Source organism: Urocampus carinirostris, chromosome 1 (genome assembly GCF_059441175.1).
Source record: "Urocampus carinirostris isolate Australia breed hairy pipefish chromosome 1, RoL_Ucar_1.0, whole genome shotgun sequence".
NCBI classification, from domain to species: Eukaryota; Metazoa; Chordata; class Actinopteri; order Syngnathiformes; family Syngnathidae; genus Urocampus; species Urocampus carinirostris.
In genome coordinates this window covers 45,208,605-45,236,383 of record NC_142349.1, presented here as the reverse complement: position 1 = coordinate 45,236,383, position 27,779 = coordinate 45,208,605, and the positions used below count along the sequence as shown (strand labels likewise).

The 27,779-nt window shown below is 40.8% G+C and overlaps 1 protein-coding gene across 1 annotated transcript in view; it reads left to right on the top strand.

The window, feature by feature from the left end:
• The window catches only part of fbxl19 (F-box and leucine rich repeat protein 19), a 30,599-nt gene extending 3,161 nt beyond the window's left edge, over nt 1-27,438 (top strand). The window contains exons 2-11 of the mRNA XM_088341494.1: nt 4,396-4,584; nt 6,077-6,220; nt 6,308-6,394; nt 7,895-8,056; nt 11,069-11,101; nt 11,176-12,236; nt 18,104-18,267; nt 21,095-21,256; nt 24,557-24,787; nt 24,886-27,438. Coding sequence (XP_088197620.1) covers nt 4,411-4,584; nt 6,077-6,220; nt 6,308-6,394; nt 7,895-8,056; nt 11,069-11,101; nt 11,176-12,236; nt 18,104-18,267; nt 21,095-21,256; nt 24,557-24,787; nt 24,886-25,121 — 2,454 coding nt within the window. The 5' untranslated portion in view covers nt 4,396-4,410 and the 3' untranslated portion in view covers nt 25,122-27,438. The remainder of the gene's footprint in view (nt 1-4,395; nt 4,585-6,076; nt 6,221-6,307; nt 6,395-7,894; nt 8,057-11,068; nt 11,102-11,175; nt 12,237-18,103; nt 18,268-21,094; nt 21,257-24,556; nt 24,788-24,885) is intronic.
• Nucleotides 27,439-27,779: the final 341 nt, after the last annotated feature.

Sequence of the window (27,779 nt, the reverse complement as noted above, 5' to 3'; positions counted from 1 at the left end):
TCTCAGCAGTTTATCAAACACCAGGCTGCGGACCAGGACTGGGTTGTTTGGTCCCCGGCTACACAGAAAGAAAAAGAAGTTCCATTATTTTTTGCTAACTAATGTTTTACTGACACAGCTACAGTCACACAGACTGCTAACTGGGGATTTGAGGCGGTGCATTCAATATCAGTTTGGTTTGCACAGGCAGGCGCAGTTGCCTGTCGGGCACTTCAACTCTCAAGTTGGAAGCGGGAGATCATGGTTCACAGATCTCTTAACCACCTTTGATGTAGGAGCACCACTACCTGTGCTGTGTCTTGGGCAAGTACAGCCTGGGGATGCCCATCCCTCTCCAGGCCTTTTTTTGGTTAGGGTTTTCTACCCCACATGAATCAGATAGCACTGGTTTCCGTGGTTACAAGTAGCAGAAGAAACCTCCTGATCCGTCTCGTATACAGCACTTTCATCATCTGTTTGCTATTTTTCGTTTATTTTTCCTTTGCAATCATGTTGCAAAAACATATTGCAAAACGAACAAATCTCGGAAAAGAAAAAAAGGATGACAGGTTGAAGCCAAAGGCCTTATAAGAAACGTGTCCCAGAAATAACTTTGGATGCTTTTTCTATCAATCATATCAGAGATAAGCGGGAACTTGGCATTGACAAGGAAGCGTCCTATATGTGACAATACTGATATTACATCCTAAATCACTGGAGAAAAACTACTTAGTTATGAAATTTAGAGTAGGCCTGTTTTGTTCATATTCACATTGTACAGTATGCATTGCATCACTTGCCTTCATATTTTTTCTCAAAAAACAAGCTCAGTGGCGATGACGTTAAATCCTTTTTCTTTTGTGATATTTTAAAGGCTTAAAGGCTGAAGTTTGCGTTTTATATGTTTTGGTACCTTTGTTGAATTTATTTATGTATTTTTATGCACTACTCTCCGGTCTCCGGAAGTCCAAAATCAAGAGCCTTCAGCTGGTACAAAATGCTGCAGCGAGGCTTTTGACTAAGACAAGGAAGTTTGATCACATTACCCCGATTTTAGCTAACCTGCATTGGCTCCCTGTTCGCTTAAGATGTGATTTTAAGGTTCTGTTGGTATTATACAAAATCATGCATGGACTTGCTCCCTCATATCTTTCAGATTTAATTTCCCCCTATGTTCTGGTCCGGAGCCTTCGCTCTGAAAACGCTGGTCAACTATTGATCCCAAGAGCCAAGAAGAGATCCGCAGGTTTGAGAGGGTTCTCCATCCGGTCCCCGGTGCTGTGGAATGCTCTTGCCCCTGAGATTCGATTTGCAACCTCAGTGGAAATGTTTAAATCTAAACTTAAAACACACTTCTACTCTATAGCATATGAAGAACCTATATTTTATGTTGATAATATGTGTATTATTTGCCCTCATGTAGGTTTTAGATGAGGGGATGGTGTCATAATAGTCTGTAGTTTGCAATAGTCTTTGATCTGTGCAGCCCTTTGAGACTCTTTGTGACTAAGGGTTATGCAAATAACCATGACTTGACTTGACTTTAAATTCATAAATAACTAGATGGATACAAAATGAAATAGTTCCCTCAAAAACAAAACAACAAAAAACCCAATTTAAAATAAGTTACATAAATACATAAACAAATTCAATAAAAAAGTTTAATTATTAGGCGAACAGTAAAAAGCTCGTCTTCATGGCACCAGCTGTGGCACATGTCTTTAATTTTGCCCTTCATTTTAAGTAATCTTATTGAATCTTTTAAGTAGCAGCAAAGGGACAAAATAATAATTACCACAAATAAAATTACAACAGTCCAATTTAAATTGTCACTAACCCTCCTATTACCATGGGGGCCCCGTTTGACAAGCGTTATTTAAATTACTGTAACTTCGCGCCCGTTGGGCTAAAGAGAAAATTCAAACCGTTCCTGAAAAGGAGAGAAGATGAGCTTTGCGGCGATACAAAAAAAGTCTATTTCAATCAAAGTAGTTTTCCAAAACACCCACAAAGTGGCAGCAACTTTTAACAATTGTATCTCACAAGTATCCACGTGTGGCAACGGACCAATCACAGGCAAGAATTGACACACACGGGCCATAATAAGTAGTGCATTTTGTAAAAAGAAATGATCTATAATTAATAAAAAATACTTGCATCCTTTGAACATTACTTTATCTATTTAAATGTCAAAGGGGCAATGAATTAGGGTACTGATGGGTCATATATGATGTGAGTCTTTGTCTCCCTTAATTCTTCACCATCTACCACACCGGCCCATTAATTGCTTGTACTGGTAAAATATAGATGACAATACAGGGACAACTAAGAGAGCAATACGCAAGCGTGTTTCTATTTATAACAGTTCATATTGCCAGTCTATGTTGTCTTATAATGTGTTCCTGTTCAGTTCCAGTCTCTACTTCATTATAATCTTAAAAAAAACACGCCTGTTTTTGTTTTGTTTATTTCAAACTGTTATTCCATTGTCTTAAAACATAGTTTTGGTATATATTGCAAGATATTAAAAGTTTGGGCTCTAGGAAAAAAGGGCCACTCTTTCCTGGCCAAAAAAACAAACATCCCTGGGGGGCTATATGATACTTGGTCAATAAATTATTCAATAAATTATTTGCATAGTGCTCGCTTGTAATAGGCCTTATAATCATGGGGGTAAAATTATCTTACCGTATGAACAATAAGGTGTGGATGCAATATTACGGAGTGATAAAAAACGGTTTACTTGCTGGTCAGTTAAAAAATGAAGAACATATTAGTAGTCTCAACCGGATGCCATGTTTCCAAAAGCTCTGTGCTTCATGGTTCACTGTCTCTCCTGAAATTTCCGACTTCACTTTCACCAAGTACAATGTACATAAAAATAACACTTGTCATGTGTTCTTTTTGGCGGATCTGCACTGCATGCATGCTACTCTGACAACTTTGGCAGGGTAGCGTGCATGATGTGCACCTTGGCGCCACGGTTTTCGGAGACGGCCAAGTCACCTTTCCTCCCAACATACAAAATGATCAAATTCGTGTTATTGTCGGGCTTGGTCGCACAAATCAAGGCAATCTGCCAGGTTTGGGCTGGTTCAGGCTTTTGCATCCTCAGCTCGGCTCAAGCCGGGCTGGATTTTTTTAGGCACGATCTTACCTATAATTGGTGCGATGTTTTGATGTCAAAACATTGTAGATTAATGCTAATTGTGGTTATTATTCACGTTATTATTAGTAATGTTATTGTTGTTATTGTTAGAATTTGAGAAAACGTAGAAACCTTTAATACCGCCCCTTGATCAGGCGGTGCACATATTGACATGCATTAAACCGGTCTTTGGTACAGAAATGTTGGGGATAACTGTTTTACAGCACTTATAGTGGTGTTACATGGAAATGTTCAAATTGGACATTTAAACCTGACTAGTATGCAGAAACGATACTGGAGAGACCTTAGTCTCAAATTTATTGGTGATGACCAAACCTTACTAAATAAACCAAACTTTTTCACATATCTTATTTATCTGTCACCCTGAGCTGTGACGTCATCAAAGGAATAACAGCACTCTACCAAACCAATCGCCATATTGTCCGACGTGTTAAGTAGTCGAAGAGGTTATGAGTGTTTTAAGCAGAGTTTTTGTAGGTTTTGTGGTGAATGCCTAGGCGCTGTGTCACAGGTGGATTTAATAATGGTACAGCAAATCGCGGGTAGCTATAATACGCCTAACCGTCCAAAAAAACACATGGGGACCAATCAACAAAAGTTGGCCACAGCTTCGGAGGAAGAATACGTGGCTGACTGACCAAAAACATGCAGTAAGCAGCTAGGCTTGCCAGGAACCAAAAACAAAAAGCGGGAATGGCTACCGCAATAAACGCAAAGACTCCCGAGTATAAACCAAGAGACACTGCAAAACTAACACCAGGCTAGCTGGCCAAACAACGGACAGTGGGCAGCTAACGAGTGTCAACTGGGAGCAAACAAACCGGAAAGCCCTTGGCAGCCCTGACATTAACTGGGAGCTAGCCAGACACAATTATACCAAAAGTGACATGCGGCAAAAAACAAACAAATAGCCACTATCGCTTCTTCCATGCAGAAATGAGCTGTGCGCATTTGCTGTTTGTTTCAAAATTTGCTTTCATAGCTAATTATGGGATTAACCATTTTTAAGGTGTTCTTCTTTTATGACTTAACGACTCTAGCGGAAACGAGGCGGATCGGCCAATTTTGAGTTCTCCCGTCCCCCAGTGCGTGGAATCTTTAGAATCATATTTGCATAATAGTGGGAACACAACACACTATGTGCCTTATTTCAAAATGTTTTTCTGTTTCGGAATACCATTAACTGCCATCAAGTATTCTATTCCAGATTTTGCTTAAACGTAAACATTTTAATGTTGTGGTTGCAGCTGACTCGTTGTGGGATGTCGGGCAGTAAGGCGCTGGGCGGAGGGGCGAGGCGCAGGAGGACGCGGTGCCGCCGCTGCCAGGCTTGCACCCGCAGCGAGTGCGGCGAGTGTCACTTCTGCAAGGACATGAAGAAGTTCGGCGGGCCCGGACGCATGAAGCAGTCTTGCCTGCTTAGGCAGTGCACGGCGGTGAGACATACGCCACATGACAAACAAAAAGAGGACTGTAGGAAAAGCAGCAAACCCTTTTCAATAGACTTCATTGTCACTCTCACTTTCCGTTTGTATTCTTATTACTTGTCTCACTCTCCTGTAAATCTGTTGCTGTATCAACTGTCTTTCTTTCTCACTTCCTTCATCCCCCTCCCCCTTGTATATTGTATACATTTTACATCCCCATCTTTTGCCACCCTTCCTCTCACCATATAGCTCCTTCTTTCTTAGTTTTCTCTATCTGGCTCTACCTCGTCCCTATTTTTAACATATACGCTTCATCTTTCGTTTTCGCTCTCACTGACTTATTATTGTTGACACCCTCTTCAGAATTCTTCCCTGCTTTTTACCTTATTCTGTCTCCTTGTTTCTATCGCTTGTGTTTCTTAGCTCTTCTAATGGAGCTTAATCACAAATTGTCTAATTTAAGTGGTTTTAGAATTACCATGATTTCCACTATTGATGTATCACTTCTTCACTCGCTAAAAAGAAAACACATTTCATGATTGACTTTTTCAAACATCAAATATCTCACTTTAACATTGGACCAAAGGTCATGGCAAATTAAGACGGTTGCCATAGCATCATGGATTGTGATTTCATGTTTAAAAAGGCTTTCACCCAGACAAGTACACACGAAGGCAGCTTGGTTTTCACATAGTGACCACTTCACACGCACAGATTCTTCAAATAGCGTGGAATGCAAGCTGTAGGCAATGATGTTGCGTTTCCATGGCAACTGGCTCTTCCAGTGAAACAGACTTGACATGCTTACACACAAACACAAATGATGGAGCTGAAGTAGTCACTAACAGATTGTCATGGGCGATGAGCAACTCTAAATTATTTGCTTGGATTGATTCATAATATAAATTATAATGAAATCATAAGGTATCAAAATATTCCTACTTTTAGTGGCTTTACCTTTTCCCAAATCCTAAATTGTATTGTTGAAACAGTGGAAACAAAACTTAAGTTGGTATGTCTTGGATTTTCTAGATTTGGCCCTCCATTGGAAATTTATTTTACTCTACATTAATATGAGAGATAGGGCTCTGTACGTACACTTTTACTTTGTTTTTCAACTTGTGTTAGTTTGAAGCAACATGTAGTTGGCTCACTTTGTATCATATTTCAGTGGCATTGTAAACCTTGGAGATAGAAAAGTTAACAATATTTTCGAAATTTCTGTCGAAGACAGTGAAACATATTGAAATCATGTATAATACATCAGTTATATACTGTATTACTGGAAAGTATCTTTTGCCTAATGAAAAAATTATCTTTTCTTGTGGTTCATTTGTCATTTCAGAACACTTGCAAAATATTTTTAACAGCAAAAAAAAGCCCTCTAAAGTCTCAAGTCAGTTCAGTTTTTGTCAAAATCCTCTTTTTTGACATTTTCCAGGTCACTGTTAAGTATGCCATGCTGTGACCTGTGATTGTGACCTTTATACATTGTGTGCAGCCCGTGCTACCACACACGGCAGTGTGTCTGGTATGCGGTGAAGCTGGGAAAGAGGACACAGTGGAGGGTGACGAGGACAAGTTTAGCCTGAGCCTAATGGAATGTACCATCTGCAACGAGATCATACACCCCCGTTGTCTGAAGGTGAGATCCAACTGCCACTTATGCTTACCTGGTATGATTTTCAAGATGTTTGTTTGATATGCCTATTGTATGCTTTGTCCGTGGCAGATGAGCAAAGCGGAGGGCATCATCAATGAAGAGATTCCCAATTGCTGGGAGTGTCCCAAGTGCCACAAAGAGGGAAAAACGAGCAAGGTCAGTAAGAGGCTCGATTTTTCTGTTAAGATATTCACAGACTTTTGAGGAATTGATAGTTTTTTAGCGCATCTTTGAATGTAAACAGTCATGTTGGATAGGCCCACCAAAGGTGGTTTGATGTTGTCACAGGTCTTCGCTTATTCTGTTGGATGTTCAAATGAAAGGGGAATGTGTAAGGCGTCGTTTTCTGTTGACTTTTCTGTTTATTTCAAAGTACTGTTACCTGGTGAATGGAATCCAGAGCAGGAACTTACCATGCACCCTTCAGAGATAGTGGGCACACACCTAAAACCCTAGGCAAAAATAGTGTGCCGTTTCCCAGCCAAAATTGGCCCCTAAGAAAGCACCGAGTGTCCCTAACCGAAAAGAGTGCATCCTTACCTGGTGAGTGGAAGGAGTGAAAAAAATGCATTGAGTACAGTGATGCCTCAATTATTGCGGGTAACCCCTTAGCGATCCGCCGGTGGGTCAGCTGACTTTTGATAAACAAATATTTGTCTGTACAATGTCACTGAAATACGTCGTGAAGAGCTTAAACAAGATATGCTGACTATTTCACTATATACTCATCACAGAAACACCATGATCAGTCTGAAACAAGATACCCGAAAACTATAAACATCATTCATTAAAACCCCCAAGGCTCAAACTTACCTCAAGATGACGTCCTTACCAACTGAGAGGATACAATTATAACAAAACAACAACCATAGATCAACAAATAAAAATGGAACACAGAACTGCAGTTAAATATGGTCTTTATTGTCATATACAAAAGTACAAAGATTGAGAGGGCTTCTCTTTTCAGAGTAGGGAGCGGCTGGCTAGCTGCACCATAGCATCGGGTAAGCTCAACTTCACCCAGGTCTCTGCGAGGTTTTAAATACAACCGTCCCGAATGTAGCGATTTCCCATGAGTTTTAGCTCCTGGTCATCCGCTTCATGGGTAATGGATCTGGCATTGGTCAGCTACATGCTTGGCAGGGGTGGCTCAAGAACGTTTTTAGCCTAGCTGTAGAAGTAAGCTGGCCTGCAGTCTCTTACGACGCTGTTTCAGTCAGTTCCCGGACACAATAGCAATCCACGGAATACCCACTGATCACCATTTCATTTTGCTCTTCTGACTTTCCTCAGAGTTCGATTTAATTGATGAATTTCTTTTCAATGTAATGAGCCGCTAAAGCTATTAGCTATCACCATGCTTTCCAGTTTGTTTGGGTGAACACAGCGTCCGCCCCACATTTTGACTGACAGCATACACCAGCCTATCACAGTCACGCAGACAGCCACGCCCACCAACACACAAAGCCCTCCCTAAACTGCCCCTGTGATACTATTTGCTGTGTGCTCATTGTGCTGTCTGCTCCAAACTCAATGTATGTTTCGTTGCTATCAATAACCATAAAGACCATTCAATTAAAAATCCGCAAAACAGTGAAACTGAAGCACTAAGGCGTCTTTGTAATTCTGCCACCCTAACTTTGTTCATGCCTGCAGGAGCAGGCAGACATTTTGGCCAAGCGGCGTCTTGACAACGGCGAGCTAGGCCGCTGGAAGTTGACTGATGAGCCGCCACCAAAGAAGGAGGCGCCCAGGCTGGATGGCAGCCACAAGAGGAGGAAGGAGACTCTTTCCTCAGATGGTGGACCCAAAAAAAAGGTCAGCTGACGACCATGCACGATTCTCAGTGAACAATTTTTTGGGACCTGTAACGACTATGATCATTTGTCAGTCAGACCAGACGTGTTGAAAATATATTTTGACTTGGTGTGTTTCGTTGCCTTTTTTGCCAAGTAAGTGATAAAGGAAAAGAGAGGGGAAAATGGTGAGAACAATGATACATTTGTAGAAGGAAATCATTGAGAAATGAGAAAGGTGTAAGAGTTTCTTCCATGTAACCATTCCTCAAAGGTACAATAAATGGTTTAAAATTGTTTTATATTTTTAACTTTGTTGAATCTTTTTTTCGATATGTTTTTTTGTTGTTTGGGTACAAGTTTTATTAATCATTTGGGTTGTGTGGAATGTGTAGAAACATATATAAATAAATATCTTTACTTCCTGGGGGGGGAAATTGTTTCAGTACTTGAACAATTTTAATTTTTAATGCAAATCTCGCACATAATGGTTGAGTGCCGAGGTATCACTATATACAAGCAGTCGCTCAGCGTTGCCGGCCATGGTTTGTTGAAATGTGTGTATTTTGCATTAATCAAGGTATTGGTTTTCTTACAAGATAGCGTCTGGCTGCTTAGTGTGTTCGTTGTTCGGGATCTGCAGACCTTAAGAAAAGAGCTGCTTATCAATATTGTTCGTACTTATTGGGGTTTACTAAACCTAACTTAAACCTCTTTTGAGGCTTAACCTCCAACTTTGTACATTTTCATTAAGATTAATTTCAGTCGTTTCAGAGCCTAAAAGTCACATACAAACACAACCAAATTGAAATTTATAAAGTAGATTTGAGTTAATAGATAGATAGATTTAGATTAGACAAACACATATCCTGGTGTTGCCAGGCATCCTACTTAGGTGCGGTTGTTAGGGCTGTGATTTGTTTAAACGTGTGCATAATACACAATTGCATCAATAAAAAGGTTTGTTCCGATATAAAAGGGGTCAGGCACCTATGGCTCTTTTCATGAGTACGTATAGCTCGGAGACAAAATTGATTGCATGCAAAGTTCATCTAAGTAGTTCCTAACAAAAAAACAAAAGCCTACTGAAATGCATGCAAAGCCAAACCAATGTGCTTAAGAATAAGCTTTTGTCTGGAGAACTGGTTTAGCGGTTTTATGGAATTTTGTCTCGAAACACAGACGCTGCCCTATTTACGAACGAGATTCGTTCTTAAGTTGAATTTGTTCATAAGTTGCTCCAGTGCTATATTTTGTATGGAATGTATGTTTAAGGTCTCCATAAGTATGTTCAAGGTTTGTATAAGCGACCTGTATTGCTTTGAAACTGAATATAAACGTTTAATAAAATAATATGCTCTATAACGTTACAAAGCAGGCTGAATGATAAAGCATAGTACTGAAAAACAAAGCTACACATTAGGCGTTGACATTCTGTGGTCTGTGAAGCCCTTTGAGACTCCTTGTGATTAAGGGCTATACAAGTTAACATGACTTGACTATAAAAATAAATAGAGTTGAGTTTAACTTACTTTTGGAAGAGTTAGGCGACATCCTCCGTGGTCAAAAGTGGACAAAAAAAAGCGATCCGAACATTTTCTCAACCGCATCAAGCTTTCTAATTTCACTTTCATTTCAAAAGAAATGGTTCGCCTCTTTAAGCTTTACACCAACCATATTGATTGGATTCACAAGATATTAAACAATAAAAACGTCAAAGTACTTGGTGTGCTAGAGATACAGTGCAGTATGTATACACACAAACCAGGAAGTAGAAGCTAGATTTCTTCTTCGGTTGGATGTTGGGTGATCTCTCACAGCGCCATGCGATGAAAAGAAGCACTACAGCACTGTTTTCTACTTGGATAAAGATGCACACAAGACAAAATCAAACTTACAGTAATGTCCGGATATTTTTCCGCATCCCCCAAAAAATGTTTATATGTACCGTTGTTTGTAGCTCGAATATTTGTTAGTAGGGGAGCGTCTGTATATAGTGTGTCTCTTTCCAAAAATCGAATGAAAACATTTTGCTTTTATGGCTCTTTCAGTCAAAAAGGTTCCCAACCCCTGCGATAGAAGTCCAGTAGCTCAGGAGGTAGAGCGATCGTTTTAGGATTAAGGGATCCCAGTTCGAATCCCGGCTTGTCCGTGTTACATGCCGAAGTGTCCTTGGGTAAGACACTGAACCCCCAATACCCCCAATAAGCAGGTTAGCGCCTAACATGGCTGCACAGATCACGGCCGCTATTGGGAAATGTGAAGCACATTGTAAAGCGCTTTGGGAAGTCATTGACTTGAAAAGCGCTATAGAAATGCAGATCATTTCATTTCACATTTCATTTCATTTCAGTAGCCATTTTGACCGGCAGAGGGAGTTAAAGACTCCACGAAAGCAGATTTTTATCAATTTTGTTGGTATTTATAGGAGATGCCTTGAGACAAAACCTAGCAAAGGGCACTCGCAGGCCTAAATTTCAATAATGTAAATTTTCTCGAGAATCAGTTCAGCTGTTTCAGAGCCTATGATTCACATAATAGTAGTAAAATTTGGATTAGATAGATGATGACACCCCTGGAGGAGTGGCACTGTAGCACCATACGGCCACCGTGAGGGCCGCCTCAAAAGATGTTCTCCCACATATAAAATGAGTGGTTTCTTGATGGCACACCATCCATCTATCCATCCATTTTCTGCACCGCTTATCTTCAGTTGGGTTGTAAGGGCCGTTGGTGCCCATCCCACCTATTTTGGGGCAGGGGTTGCCAGCCGGTCACATGGCACATGGAGACAGACAGCTCATTGACAGCACAATTTTGACCGGCCAATCAACTTGACATGCATGTCTTTGAAATGTTCCTGGGGGAAACCCACGCACGGGGAGAACATGCCAACTTTGCACGGGGAGGCTGCCATAGAATTGAACCCTGGATCTCTGCACCACCCAGCCGCCTTGCTGCCTGTCACGCCGTCATAAGCCATTCAATCATTTCCCATTATTCCTCAAATTAAACGTTTGTTGTTTTCTTTCAGATGAAAGGTGCGCATGAGAAACGTCTCAAAAAGGTATTCAATCATTTTTATTATTTTGATTCTCTTTACCGTTAATACTGGAGTATTTTTTTGCGCCCTGCTTTTAGAAGCCCAAACAGGAAGGATCGGAATCCAATGGCCCTGCCTCCTCAGCTGGAGGAAATCTAGGATCCACCCCCTCAACAGTGATTGTTGACCTAGGAGCATCCAACGCAGATCAGCGCTCGCACCACCGGGAAAAACTAGAACGATTTAAGAGAATGTGCCTACTTGAGCGCCGACCTGACTCGTCATCTTCGTCGTCCTCTAGTTCCGAGTCTGACACTGAGTCGGACTCTGACGACTCACTGCGCGGGGGTACAGCTTCCTCGCACTCATCCCCTGTTCCGCTGCCTCCCCCGATCACCCACGCCAACAGTGGACTGGGGCGGCCAGAAAGGGGCCGCAGTGAGCGGGACCGGCGCCTGGCAGAATTGGGCTTCAGTGCCAGCGAAGAATCGGAAGATGAAGACCAAGAGCTGGAGGAAGAGCGGGTTGGAGACAAAGTTCGGCGGGGAGTCGAGAGTGGATGCACTGCATCACGTGGTAGAAAAGCTGCAATGATGGACGCGGAAGAGGCTGAGCCACCACCTTTGGACAGAGTTGTGAAAAATTCATCCCTCCCTCCACCTTCGCCCCTTACGCCCAATCAGATGGCGCTTTCTTTGCAACGTAACATCGCACTTGATGCACGCAACGGACGCGCTCGTGTGGAGAAAGAAAATGCCAGCAGTCTGCTGTTAATTCACAGACACAGTGGGGCAGGAGGAGGTGGGACTAAAGGAAACAAAAGTAGGCAGAGAAACTCTGGCCCCACCTCCAACGGGGGTCGAGGTGGCGGTTGCGGCCCGCTCGTGTCTGCCACAGCGGCGTCACCCTGTTCAGGGGCGCCAGGGCGCTCGCATGTGATGAAGCGCAGCCCCCCTGCTGTGCCCTCGCCGCCGCGACCCGTGCAGATGGAGCGCCACTTGGTAAAGCCGCCGCCCACCTGCCCCGAGCCCAGCTGCCTGCCACTGGACTCGGGCCGCGCCCACGTGATGACCCGTGAGGCCTGGCTGCGCGTCTTCACCTTCCTCAGCCAGCGTGAGCTGTGCCTGTGTATGCGCGTGTGTCGCACGTGGAGCCGCTGGTCAGTCTATTTTTCTGCACTCTGCACTGTATTAATGTGTGTTTCAAGCTTTTCAAACTTTTGGGGGGGTACAGGTTGGTTTTAGGCAATTTAGGAGAGCACTAAAATGCACCAGGTTTATAGCTATTCCCAAATTCATAAACATTCAAAATGTGAGGAAATAGTACATTTTTTCGTTGCATAAAATCTATACATATTTCATCAGTATGTATATATTTTTTGAGATTGTCATCCTGAGCTGTGACCTCATCAGAAGAACACGAGCACCCTCGCAGGTCAGTCACCATGTAGTTTTAAATGTTAATTAGTCACAGACGATAGGACCCTAGCAAGCCATTTGCTATTTTATTTTGGGTTTTAATTAGTGGAAGAGGTTTCAAGTGTTTCAAGCTAAGTTTTAGTCGTTTTGTGCTAAATATATAGGCGTAATGGTACAACAAATGTTGAACAGCCAAAAAGGGGACAACTGGCAGAAAGAAGTCAAGTCACATTTATTTGTATATCTCTTAATCACAAAATGTCTCAAAGGACTGCACAGGTTACAATTACACCATCCCCTGAATCTTAACCCAACATGCGGGCATGAAAAAATTCAAAAACCTCAACATGAGGAAAATAAAAAACCTTGAGAAGGGGCCTCAACTTGTTTCAAGTGGAAATCAACTTTCCAGGATGACCAAGATCTAAGACATTTTGCATTGAGTAACAATACACAAAAATAGTGAACATCAATAAGAAAAACTTAAGAAAGATGTAAAAATTTGTTTGGAAAATGCATGACAGCAACGATGCTTTAAGCCTGTAAAATTGTCCAAAAAGTCCATGACGCCAACAACACCTCCAGTCTGTAAAGTTATCCAAAAAGTCCATGACAGCAATGACACAGCTTCCCATCTCTGCTGGCTGGTCGATACAGATGTGACATGGTTCAGGTCCAGGCGCAATTCCTCTCAATGCATCCTTCTCCATTTCACCTCAAGGCAGGCATCCCGAAAGGAAAAGTATGAGGTGGGCATCAATCATAAGCTATCGAGTAAAAATGGTTCTTCAGTCTAGATTCCAAAACTTATATTGAGGTTGCAGATCTAATCTCCGGAGGCAGAGCATTCCACAGTACCATCTCCGGATGGAGAACGCTAGCAAACCTGCAGATTTCTTCTTGGCTCACAAGTAGACCAGCATTTTCTGAGCGGAGGCTCCTCCGTGCAAGGAGAAATCAAATCGGAGAGATAAGTAGGAGAAAGTCTATGCAAACATTTTTATGTTAGTAAGAGAACCTTTAAATCACATCTTAAGCGGACTGGGACCCATTGTATGTTGAATTTAGGAATGATATGGAGAAACTTTATTGACTTAGTTGCAGCAGCCGCATTTCGAACCACAGGGGTTCTTACAGATCCTTGGAAAGTCTTTGAAAGGCATTGAATTCATCATTTTTAAAATAAGGCCTTAATTGGCATTAAAATGTCTTTAATCTCAATTTTGAATGTTTTAAAAAATTTGAACATTTAATTAGAAGTGGCTTTCCGATCAGCTAATTTGTAAGAGACACAATGTATTGTGTGCAAAAATGTTTTTTTTAATTTTGATTGTTTTAATCGTGTTTTTTTGTCGACTTGGTCTTAAATTCAATTTCAAAAGGCATTAAATGAGTCTTAAAAAGTCCTGAATTTAACTTCCCTTAAGCTGTAGGAACCCTGAACCAGATGCAAAATATTTTGATGCCAGACATCAGGAGACCAGAGAGCAATACATTACAGTAATCAAGCCTAGAAGTAAAAATGCATGTATTAAAATCTCAGCATCTGATTGCGACAGCATTGGGCGAATCTTTGCAAGATTACAGAAGTGGAAGAAAGCTTTTCTAGTAATATTTTTCACATGTAACTGATAGAGATTAGGAACAAATACAACACCTAGGTTTTTGACGGAGTCACTATGGGTGGTATTACATTTGTGAAGTTTCAAAGCATTGTTTGAGAGCAAATCACAACAAAGAGCTGGTCCAATATTTAACATCTTGTTTTTTTTCTTGGTTAAGGCACAAAAAAATAAATGGCATCCATCTTTATAACTCAGTAAGGCAGGGCTCCAAATTTCTACAACTTAACGGAGCGGCTGCCTCGAGTTGCGGATACAGTTGAGTGTCAGCTGCATAGCAATTGATACTAATTTTATACTTGCGAATAATATTAAACCAAAAGCATTGAAATACTAAAAAGAAATACAGGTACAAGTACAGAGCCCTGTGGAACACCACAGGTGACATCAAAATGTCCAGAGTTCATATTTCCGTAGTTAATATATTGCGTCCTGTCCGACAGGTATGACCTAAACCACGAGAGTACAGTTCCTGAGATATGAGTTCATTTTTCCAGATGACAAGTAATATGCTGTGATCCACAGTTTCAAAAGCAGCACCGAGATTCAGCAGCAGCAGCAGCATTGACGAGGTGCTGGAATCTATTGCTAAGCGGATTGGATACTTTAGACAGGCTGTCTCAGTAGAGTAATTTGCTCTGAATACTGACTGGACAGAATTAACGCGATTGTTTTCAGACATAGTCATTCAGCTGCAAATAAATGATAGATTTGACACTGGCCTATGATTACATAAGCTTTCTGGGTCAAGGTTAGGTCACTTAAGCACGGGTTTAACTACAGCAGACTTGAAGAGCACCGGAACAATACCCAAGGACAGCAATACATTAATGATATTTAAAACTGGAGGTCCTCTGATCCCAAATAGATCTTTCACTCGTGAAGCCGGAAACGACTCAAGCAGGCAAGTAGTTAATTTTGCTCTACCATCTGTGTAAGACTGTCAAGTGACAAATCACTATAACTTGAAAATGTTTTTGAACAGACACAGAGACAAACGTCATCTAAAACTTCTGAATCTTTAAGGTAGGACAAAGTTGCAGAATGTTAATTTAAAATGTATTTAAGGACGAGTTGATTCAAAACACGGTGAGCCCTTACCGGGGGCTAACCAGGACTGATCAACGGAAGGCGGCAGCGGCCTCAGTGGGGAAAAAGCGAAGCTGGCAGACGGAAAAAAAAGAGAGAGGCCAGGCTAAGCGGGAACCAAAAACTGAATGAGCGACGGCTACAGCGACAAATGCGAAGCTTGGCTGGGAATAAACCAAGGAACATGGCAAAACCTGGGCTAACGCCAGGCTAGCCAGCCAAACAACAAGCAGTGGGCAGACATTAAGCACAAACCAGGAGCAAACAAAATTGACACGAAAGCCCTTTGCAACCCAGACTCTCACAGGGAGATAGCTGGACAAATTTATGCTAACCGTGACTTACACGGCAAAAAACAAAAGAAAAACCACAATCGCCTACCTGAAAAGGTAGTCCCCGAGCGATATGATAAGCAAAGTTCCGTCTTCTCCAAGCAGAAATGAGCGATATGCAAACTTGTCCTCTACAATCGCTGTCTGTTTCGGGGCTGCTTCATATGTTCTGTTATTGGGATTCACCATTTTGAATGTTTTGTGTTCCTTCAATAACGTCATGGCTCTGGTGGAAACAAGCCAGATGTGTCAACTTTGAGACTAAATTTGTCGTGTCCTCCAGCACTTTGAAACTGAATAGTAGAAATACTGAGCGAGTTTTTTCTCAGCATAAGCCCAACCAATTTTGTACCAAATTATTGGTGAATATGCACATTAAAGATTGATGTTTGTTTGACATTTTTTTTCTTTAACCCCTGAAGCAAAGTTAAAAAAATCCACACATTTAACAATTAAAATGACAGCAGAAAGGAAATAGAAGGCCTGACCAAAAAAAGCCAAATATAACTTGTTCTCGTCTTCTTGACTTTCTTGACACCGTTCACATTAGCATGTTCAAGAATCAAAATAATAACAAATTTAAAATAAGATGGAAAAAGGATAAAAAATGTTGAGTAAATTAATGAAATATAATTTTGAATTTAAACTGTTCAATGAATACACTTTTTCTTTTAAAGTTTACTTGTCTTGTCTGCTGGTTTCAAGCAACATATACTGGACTGTCTCAGAAAATTAGAATATTGTGATAAAGTTCTTTATTTTCTGTAATGCAATTAAAAAAACAAAAATGTCATACATTCTGGATTCATTGCACATCAACTGAACTATTTCAAGCCTTTTATTATTTGAATATTGCTGATTTTGGCTTACAGCTTAAGAAAACTCAAAAATCCTATATCAAAATATTAGAATACTTCCTCAGACCAAGTAAAAAAATAATTTTATAACAGCAAAACTAAATCAAACATTTGAAAATGTCCATTGATGCACTCAGTACTTGGTTGGGAATCCTTTTGCACGGATTACTGCATCAATCCGGCGTGGCATGGAGGAAATCAGCCTGTGGCATTGCTGAGGTGTTATTGATGCCCAGGATGCTTCGATAGCGGCCTTCAGCTCATTTGCATTTGTAGGTCTGGTGTCTTTCATCTTCTTCTTAACTATACCCCACAAATTCTCGATGGGGTTCAGGTCAGGGGAATTAGCAGGCCAATCAAGGACAGTGATGCCATGGTCAGTGCACCAGTTACTGGTGGTTTTGGCACTGTGGGCAGGTGCCAGATCATGCTGGAAAATGAAATATTCATCTCCATAGAGCTTTTCAGCAGATGGAAGCATGTAGTGCTCTAAAATCTCTTGGTACACAGTTGTATATACTCTGGACTTGATGAAACACAGTGGACCAACACCAGCAGCTGACATGGCTCCCCAAACCATTGCTGACTGTGGGAACTTCACACTGGATTTCAAGCAACTTGGATTTTGCTCTTCTCCAGCCTTTCTCCAGACTCTGGCGCCTTGACTTCCAAATGAAATGCAAAACTTGCTTTCGTCTGAAAAGAGGACTTTGGACCACTCTGCAACTGTCCAGTGCTTCTTCTCCATAGCCCAAGTCAGACGCTTCTTCCGTTGTCTTGAGTTCAGAAGTGGCTTGACCATGGGAATACGGCTATTGTAGCCCATTTCCCGGACACGTCTGTGAACTGTGGCTTTTGATACCTGGACTCCAGCTTCAGCCCACTGTCTTTGAAGCTCCCTCAAATTCTGGAAGCGGCTCTTGTTCACAATTTTGTTAAGGCTGCGGTCATCTCTCTTGGTTGTGCAGCGTTTCCGGCCACATTTTTCCCTTCCAACAGACTTTTTGTGGATATGCATTGAAACTGCACTCTGTGAACAGCCTGCTCTTTGAGAAATTTCTTTTTGTGTCTTACCCTCCTGATGGAGGGTATCAATGATGGTCCTCTGGACAGCAGTCAGATCAGCAGTGATTTAGTTTACTGAACCAAGCTGAGTGTTTTTAAGGCTCAGGACCCTCGCAAGGTGTTTCGAGTTAATTAGATGATTCAGGTGATTAGTTGAATAGCCTACTTGTATACTTTTTCATGATATTCTAATATTTTGAGATAGGATTTTTGAGTTTTCTTAAGCGGTAAGCCAAATTCAGCAATATTAAAATAATAAAAGGTTTGAAATAGTTCAGTTGATGTGTAATGAATCCAGAATGTATGACATTTTTGTTTTTTTAATTGCATTACAGAAAATAAAGAACTTTATCACAATATTCTAATTTTCTGAGACAGTCCAGTATATTCACAGGTGGGGTGCTTGGCCAGAGAAAAGTAATCTTTAGATGAAGATAAACACAATATCTGTTGTTCATTGCCCAAAAAAAAAACCTTGGCACATCTCAAAAACGTTTCAGGTAAAGGATACACAAATCCATAATTGTCCAATCTGGTAAAAGTGCCAATGAAATTGCATAGTTTGCTATGGCATGCCGCACTAACAATTCAACCCGACCAATTGTATATAATGGTGCTTTATGTTTTTTTGCAATCAACACAGGTGTTGCGACAAGCGTCTTTGGTGTCGGATTGACCTTAGCCGGCAGCGCTCCATCACACCGCCCATGCTTAGTGGAATCATTCGGAGGCAGCCCGTCTCTCTCAACCTGGGACATACCAACATCTCCAAGAAGCAACTCCTCTGGCTCATCAGCCGCTTGCCAGGTCCTTACTCCTTTCTTGCTGCATTTCATGGAAGGTTTCAAGTTGATTATTATTTTAAGCATATGTTCATTTGATTTAACTTTTGTATAGTTTCCACATAATTGATGAATGTGTGCAGCAACATACAAGTATGCATGTGACCAATATTGGGCACGTTACTTTAAACAGTAATTTGTTCTCATTACTCACTACTTCTTTCGAAAAGTAACTGAGTTAGTAGCTGAATTAATCCATACCAAAAGTAACTAGTTACCAGGGAGAGTAGCTATTTCCGTTATGGCTGCATCGGCTCGCTACAACGGGTCAGGTGTATCGACATTTCGTTCTGTGTACATTGTTACAAAGAATGACAATACAAAGGAAATTATTATTATTATTATTATTTCAAAAACAAGTTTTTAAAGAATTACAAATTTGTAGAGATGAGACTTTCGACTACTTTTAGAGAACAGGCCTTTTGGGCTCGGCTCACCCAAATAGTTTTTTTAGGGTCCCAAACGTTAATTTTGCTGCTTTAATTCCTACACTATCGATTATTATCTAACATTTTGCACGGCACGACCTAAAAAGGGGGATAACTAAAGAAAAACGACAAAAAATGAAAAAAAGGGAAAGAGATAAAAGAACAATAAAATAAATAATTTTACATTTTTATATAAACACATTAGCATGAAAACAGGAAATATACCGTATTTTCCGCACTATAAGGCGCACCTAAAAGTCTTAATTTTTTTCAAAAGCTGACCATGCGCCTTATAATACAGTGCGTCTTATTTATGGATCAACATTAAATCACAAGGTCTCGCAACTTACGCAACAGCCGCCGACTCGATTTTCCCCCGAACGTGGAGTAGTCCGCGGTGTATGCTGGGATTTATAAACCGGCGTTTCATTGGCTAACCAATGTGTCAATCATCATTTGAATCGATCACTATTGGCTAAAGTTATTTGGAGCCTCGGATAGGCTAGAGGGCCGAAACAAACCCTGCAATTGGCCGAAAAAGATGTGTCAATCATCCGTTAAATCGATCACTATTGGCTGAAGTTATTCGGAGCCTCGGATTGGCTAGAGCGCCAAAACAAACCCTGCAATTGGCCGAAAAAGATGTGTCAATCATCCGTTAAATCGATCGCTATTGGCTGAAGTTATTCGGAGCCTCGGATTGGCTAGATGGCCAAAACAAACCCTGCAATTGGCCGAAAAAGATGTGTCAATCATCCGTTAAATCGATCACTATTGGCTGAAGTTATTCGGAGCCTCGGATTGGCTAGAGCGCCAAAACAAACCCTGCAATTGGCCGAAAAAGATGTATCAATCGTCCATTGAATCGATCGCTATTGGCTGAAGTTATTCAGAGCCTCGGATCAGCTAGAGGGCCAAAACAAACCCTGCAATTGGCCGAAAAAGATGTGTCAATCATCCGTTAAATCGATCGCTATTGGCTGAAGTTATTCGAAGCCTCGGATTGGCTAGATGGCCAAAACAAACCCTGCAATTGGCCGAGTTTAGCAATGGCGTAGCAAGCTTAGCAAGCTTGCTAAAGTACACCATAAAGAAACATGTTTTATTAGTCTGTATTTGCAAATAATTTACTCTCCTGGATTTACTTCACTCATGGTTGTAAGAAGACCATGATTGCGTATCATTATTGAACGTGAGAACTTAGATGAGCTTTGCGGCTTTATATTTTTCCCGTATCTTGTTTTAGAACGATCTTGATGTTGCTGTGATGAGTTGAGTGAATTAAACTCAATTCCAAGTGTTTATTGTCATATGCACAGTAAAGTTGCGAGCGAAAAAGAAAATAGAAACTAAGAAATTTTTGGCATTTCTTGAACCCCAAGACTTTAACCTTCCGAATGATATTTGAAATGATGCATTTGAGTGACATCGTACGGACACCGCATCCGCACGTGTCTACGACACGTATTTGCTTCTTTGCAAGCTTTGGGAATGTTAAGGGGGTAATCAGTTGGACTGAATCATCTGACTGTTTTGTCGACGTTCCTATTGTAGCGCCTTATAATCGGTGCGCCTTATCTATGGAATATATAGGACCAAAAAATATTTTTTGGGGGTGCGCCCTATAGTGCGGAAAATACGGTAATCAAAATATTTATACATCTACAAAAAAATAAAAAATTCAAAACAAATTTAAATGCAACAACAGAGAATCCCCAAAAGTGTATTTGCTTATTAGCTCCCTATGTTTACTTCAAGGGGCGGCAGTAGCTCAGGAGGTAGAGCGCTCGTCTTGGGATCAAGGGATCCCAGTTCGAATCCCGGCTCGTCCGTGTTACATGTCGAAGTGTCCTTGGGTAAGACACTAAACCCCTGATACCCCCAATAAGCAGGTTAGCGCCTTACATGGCTGCAAGGCCGCTATTGGGAAATGTGGAGCACATTGTAAAGCGCTTTGGGAAGTCATTGACTTGAAAAGTGCTATATAAATGCAGATCATTTCATTTCACTTCCAAGAGCCAGCTCTTAGAGACGTCTCGCCTTTTCTTCTGGCGCATGAGTAAATACTGTATTCGTAATTGCTATATGGTAGTCATTATTTTGAATGGCGACATTATCCGAAAAGACGGACATAAACAACTCTGAGGAGAACAGAATAGCACAATGTTGAACACTGCGTCAGGTTTGGGGAAGCATGCCGCAGTTGGCGTTCTGCAGACAAAGTAACGCACTGCTTTTGACCGTCAGTAACGGGAACGGCGTTTTAACAACAGAAAAAAATAACCTGGTAGATTACCTCATTACTGTAAAATAAAGTGCTGTACGTAGCGGCGTTATCTATATGCATGTTTGTGTGTACTCTAGGCCTGGCAGAATTGACGTTGGCAGGCGTGGCGTGGCCGGCGGTGTCTGCGTTGTGTCAGGGTGTGCGTTCATGTTTGCACATGTTGGACTTGAGCAGTGTGGACGACTTGAAGGATGCTCACCTGAGAGAGCTGCTAGCTCTGCCCCCCGACAGCAAAACGAGTAAGCGCCGCATTTGTTTTATTTTGTCTTTTAATAGGGCACACAAGAAAAGACATCTCCATTCAGGAGTAAAACAATTGTTAATACCAGGCATGGCAAACATATGGCCTGTTTAATAATTTATTTCGGCCCACCATACAGTAAATCTCTGAAGAAGCGAGTCTGAGTGTTAATTTTCTTAAAGAAGATGCAAATTGACTGCTCTCTCTGGCCGCTAGAGGGCACTTTTGAGTTTGCATAGCGTGGTGAGCTGTTTTAAGCGTAAACGGTTTATTCCCGCACAAAGACTTGGCCTCTCTTCAGAACAAACCAGCGGAAGACAAAAATACTAGTCATGAGTCAAGATTCTTTTTTTGTTTAAATTTGAAAAGGAGGTAAAAAAATATATTTGTTTCAGAAAAATTGTAGGTGTTTTGGAATTTAATTGTCTTTATTGTTACTGATGTAACTGTTGCGAAAATTGTATGCAACAAAATCTCCAGAGTAAATATGTAATAAAGACTTTAAATGAGAAAGACAAGATAAGACTATCAGGATATAGAGGCAAAAAAAATTCCAAAGTATGGCTTTCAATCTGCCCTAATTTATAAAAATGAAGGGTAAAACAATAACATTTAGCAGCAAAAAAAGTTCCTAAGTAAGTCACAAGATATTATTTTTCAGTTTTTTGGGCAAAAAAAAGTTAGTGTTGGCATTTATGTATATAAGTTGATCTCTTGTCATCCCTGAATATAATATAGGGCAAATTAATAATAAAGCCTGTATGATAAAACATAATACTTAGAAATAAGCTAACCATTTGGAGTTGACATAAACTGGCACGCCTGGGAAGATTAAGTCTGTATCCGATCCCAGAGCCAAATTGAGTTTGACATCCTTGGTTTATACTATTTTACTGCAAAACTTCTACGTAAGTTTCTAGCCCAAGCAGGCTGATGAGAACAATTTATACGTATTGAAAACAGTCTGTACTTTTCTCCACGACCTGTCTTTAGAAGCAATGTGTGCATTGACCAAATAACTGTTTTTTTAAACCTGAACCCTGATTTGATTGTCATCTGAGAAACTATGATGTCATTTCAGTCAATTGCAAGTGGTAATATGACCACATAACAAAATGAAACTTAAAGTGCTGTATGAAAACATTTAAGGTACAAAAAAATTGTTTTAAATTCACTCCTTACTCCCCACCAACATCCCAAAAGGTCACTATACACACAAACGATTGTGGAAGAAAAGATGGCAATGCACGGACTAACCATGTGAGGAAAACGACCTGAGGGAGGCTCCTGTACACTGGTGGATACCAGCATATGGCCACTGGAGCATGTTTAAAGCCAGCTAACCACACTCCAACTGCATGGTAGCCCTCCCACATTGGGAAAACGGAGATTCAAATGAGTGAAATGGAGTGTTAAAGAACTAAAAAACAAACGAAAGAGATGGTGGAACAATGAGTTGCAATACAATACAGTAAAAAATGAAACGTATTGCCCAATTTCGTTTACAACTTTTTAAATTGTATTTTTTTTTTTTTCTTTCATTGTTTGTACAGTGTCCTTGGGTGGCCTGAAAGGCGCTTTTAAATAAAATGCATTATTATTATTATTATTATAAAAGCAAGACTAAAAGTTTCTTGATTCTCCTCTTAAAAGTATCAAAGGTCCTCGGGGACCTGATGTCCTCCAACAGACTGTTCTATTGTTGGGGTCTAAAGCTATTAAATGCTGCTTCCCTATCAGTTTTGGTGCTCACCTTGGGAACAGTTGAAAAACACCACCAAAAGACCTAGAGTCCCGAAAGACATGATATCTTAAAAGCAGATCAGAGAAATATGACAGCCTAAGGCGGTTTAAATATTTTAAAAACTTAAGCTTCTTAAAATCAACCCTGAAACGCAAAGGAAGCCAATGCAGCAATTTTAATACTGTTGTAATGTGTCCTGGCCCACAGCTGCGGAATTCTATAACCCTTGGAGCCTTGGGATATTATTTTTGGGGAGTCAGGGGAGCAGGGAATTACAATATCTAAACAAGTGGTGATAAAACATGCCTTACCTCCCTCATTTTTGCTAGAGAGAAAATTGGTTTTATGGCATTGTTTCTTGGGTGATTTTATAATTGACATCAACAGGCTTGAGATGAGAGAAATGGAACATGGCTGTTCTAGGATATGTTTTGCAAATTGTCAATTGGGATTTGGTAAGTGTGTTGGCTAGGGCTTCAGAAAATGCTTGCTGTTATGAAGCCACAACTGTAGCTGAATGACAAACTCACATATTATGATGAAGCAATCCACAAAGTTTTACTCTCTATGGTCATCCTAAATACATGCAAAATGTAAGAAAGTAGTCCATATTTTTGCATAAAATCTATATATATTTAATCTGTGTCTTCCAAAAATTATCCGAGATAATGCATTTTAAGACCGCAAGCATTTGTCATGCTTAGCTGTGACATTATCAGAAAAACCTAGCAAACCAGCCGCCATATTGATTTATTTATTATTATTGATTTATTGATTAGTCGAAGCAGTTAAGAGTGTTTAAAGCGAAGTTCTGGTAGTTTTTGCGGACAGCACAACAAAGGGTGAACCGCCAAAACTGTGAGAAAACTTGCACTATCGCGTGACTAGCCGATTAAAAAAACATGCAGTGACCAGCTATGCTAACCGGGAAACAACAACAAAAAACGGCTATGGCGATAAAGGCAAAGCGCCATGACTAAACCAAGAGGCACGGCCAAACAGGCGCTAACGCAAGGGTATCTGGCCAAACAACACTGTGGGAAGCCAACGGGCGCAAACAAAACAGGAAAGCCTTTGGTAGCCCCAACGCTAACTGGAAGCTAGCCGGACAAATCCTACCAACCGCAACACAGGGGGCAAAAAACCCAAACGAAAAGGCACAAATCTCCTACTTCCAAGCAGAAATGAGCAGTATGTTCACTACAGTTCCGGCTATTTTAAAGCTGGCCTCATATGTTGTCTTGATGGAATACTTTATTTTGTTCTTCAAAGACATCCCATCTCTACTATAAAGCAGCCAGATCGATCAACTTTGAGACTAAATTTCTCGAGTCCCCCGGTGCATGGGATATTTTGCCAAGTATTTGCATAATTGTGGTGAGAAACTTCATATTATGTGCCGAATTGAATAAAAAAAAAAATCAGTTTGGAATACCTTTAAAAGGATAGGTGCACTGCCCAATTGTCTCCACGTATACCTATTCAAACATCAAACTGGTTGTTAACGTATATACATTGTGGTTAGGTAATGTAGTTAATTCTCTGCTTTTCCAGCACGCAGCGGCAGCACAGAGCACAGGGCAGGTCGCTTCCTTAACATGACGGAGCTTCGGCTGTCCGGGCTTGACCTTACGGACGCGGCTTCCCGGCTGCTGGTGCGTTTTGTGCCGCGTTTGGCCAAGTTGGACCTCAGTCACTGCCCTAACGTGTCAGATCACAGCATCGCCACGCTAGCCGCGCCCACCTCGCCGCTTAGACACACCCTTACGCACCTCAACCTAGCAGGTACACCACACAAACTTCTTGTAAAATGAATGGATACAAAAAGTCATTAATTTTTTCATATTTTGAGCATGATTATTTTTTGGGGTGGTGTTTTTCAGGTTGCGTAAAGGTGACTGAGCAGAGTGTCCCGCTGTTGCGCCGTTGTCCATCGCTGCAGACAGTGGACCTTCGCTCTTGTTCGCTGCTTTCCAATGAAGTAGGCCAACTCCTCTGTTTCCCTGCGCAGCTTTCCTCGTCTTCATCCTCCTCGTCCACGTCTTCTTCCACTACCGCCGGGCTAGCTGCTTCCACTTCCTGTCCAGCTGAGGACAGGACGCTGCTAAAGAACAGCTAAGTGCCATGTGGCATTACGGGACATTTAAAAACACTAAAGGTGAGGGGAAGAAAACAAGAAGCGTCTTGGCATATCTCTGAGCATGTACATATTTGTTCTCTGTACAATGTGTATGTATGTGTGTATGTGTGTGCGTGTGTATCGGATACATGCAAGTTCCGTCACAAATAATAGCTTTAACTAGGAGTTTAACTCTGAGTTAACGCAGCTATATGGCTTTCACTCAAACGTTGAAGCAGTATTATAAGTTCTAGCAGCATTTAAGTTCAAACTTTGACAGCACTAGTGTATATGTATACACAGTTGATTACTATAAATGGGTGATCACACCCCAAAAGAGCCCATTAATTACAGACTCTCTCATCCAAAGCCGTAGAAATCAAGTGCGTGTGATTCTCCCCGCCCAACACAAAGCTTGTTGTGAAAGTATTGTAATGTTACCATCATGCTCACATATAAAAGTAATTAACTCCCAGGAAAATATTTTTTTTCTAATTTAACATGAGGGCATTTCAAGATTTTTTTTACGTATATCTCACATGGTAACAAGATTTCTTTGAACTATTATTTGATTAAAAGATTGTAGGATCTATGGCATCCATCCATTTTATACACCAGGGTCGCGAGGTTTTGGAGCCCATCTCAGCTCTCTCCGGGCGGTGGGCAGGGGTCACCCTGAATTGGTTGCCAGCCAGTCACATAGCACACAGAGACAACCATTAGAACGCACACTCATACCTATGGACAATTTCGATCCGCCAATCAACCTGCCATGCATGTTTTTTGGAATGCGGGAGGAAGGAGTGCTCGGAGGAATCACACACAGGAACGGGGAGATGCAAACCCTGCACGGGGAGGCCGTCATGAAACCCAGGACCTTTTGAACTGTGGGGCTGACGCAATAACTACTCAGCCATCGTGCAGTAGGATTCACTGCAATTCTATGAAAACTGAGGAGAGAAAAAAAAAACATGCGAGATTTTGATTTCTACTGCTTTGGCCCAACCTCCATTTACTTGCTTGTCCGCCCAACTAAACAAAAGCTAGGTTATATAATAAATGTGAATAACTTATTTATTTTAAGTTTTAACTTAATACTATATAAATATATACACATATTTATTCCAATATTAACATTGGATTGATAAATAATATTTGGTGAGTTACAGATTAGCATGCAACAGCCACTGCTTTCCACCATTCTTTCTCCCACACCACCCATAAAAAAGGTTCAGTAGTCAAAACTGAATGTGGACGATAACGATTAACAAAGTGACAAGTGTCTCCCATTTTAAGGAAATAAATCCTTGAGCACTTCAAATGGGGTCCTGAAACAAACAGTGGAACTTGACGTAACCCGTTTCACTGGACTTTTAGAGTAAACTAACCTTAATGATCAATTTGCAGGACTTGAACTGACCATGAAATTTCAGTTAGTTGGAACAGCTAAGATTTGGCCTGACTGAAACGGCTTATAATGGGATTATTTGAACAGGCAATTGTTGGCCACAATCGGAGGACTTCTCTAAGTTTAATAAAACAAATGTTTACGGTGCTGGTTGAATAAAGTAACTTAAGGGCCACTTATTGCGTTTCCTTTGAGTTCGATTTTGGGCTATTTTTAATATTGGACACAACAAAAATTCTTTCCACTCTTTAATAGACTGCTGATTTGCAGAACTGTTTTCACATTGCTACATGAGCAATATTTTACGCGATTTCCTGTGTGCAGCCTAAGGCTTTTACAATCATGAATTCCTGCATAATTGTATTTTTCTAAATGTTTTTTTAATTTCAAAAATCAGCATAGTAGTTCTGAAACATAAAGTGAGAAAAAAATGTTTGCGCTTAGTTCCCCTACAAGAAAACATCCCAAGTTGGAAAATGATATTGTGGAATGCACCAAACATTTCCATCAGCAATTCTTGTTCTGGATTTTGCATGTTTGCAACAGTAATTTAAGAAGGTGAATATTCATTTTTGTTAAATTGGCGGTGAATGTTGGAGCGTCTGCGTTTCTTGCCAAGACAAGTTAACAAGCGACTGTTAGCCTGGTGTATGCACATACATTTATTTCAGTATTCCGAGTTATTTGTTAGTCACATCCTGCATCACTCCAAAGTGATTGGAGGGCTGAAAACCTGTTTTTCTTAAAAAATGTCCTAGGCTTGGGCAAATTGCCACTCTGCACCATCATAATTTGTATTTTCATTTTGTCAAGCAGCAAGCAGATCAGTGTTGCCACTTGGTCTGACACCACTTGCTATAGTGTGTATTGTTAACAAAGGTCAATTTCAAAAGATTTTCTATCTTTGAGAACGGAAACGGGGCGTTATGTGAAAGTTCAAGAATTTTATCACATTGTACAATTTTCATTTTACCATTTGGACGCTCCAAATTAGACACAATTACACTTAAAGCTTTTTGTCAGCTGTAACTTTCATGGAACATTTACAAAGTCAATTTGGATGATAATCATTCCTGTGATTCCATAAAGGATGCTACATCATTTCCCTGACATTTCCTGGACACGATATAAATAAAGACAAAATACGAGTAATTTAGAAATCACCTATGCTTACGTTCTCACTATCCATCCATCCACATTCTGCACCGCTTATCCTCACAAGGATAGGAGGGGTTAAATTTGCCGTATGA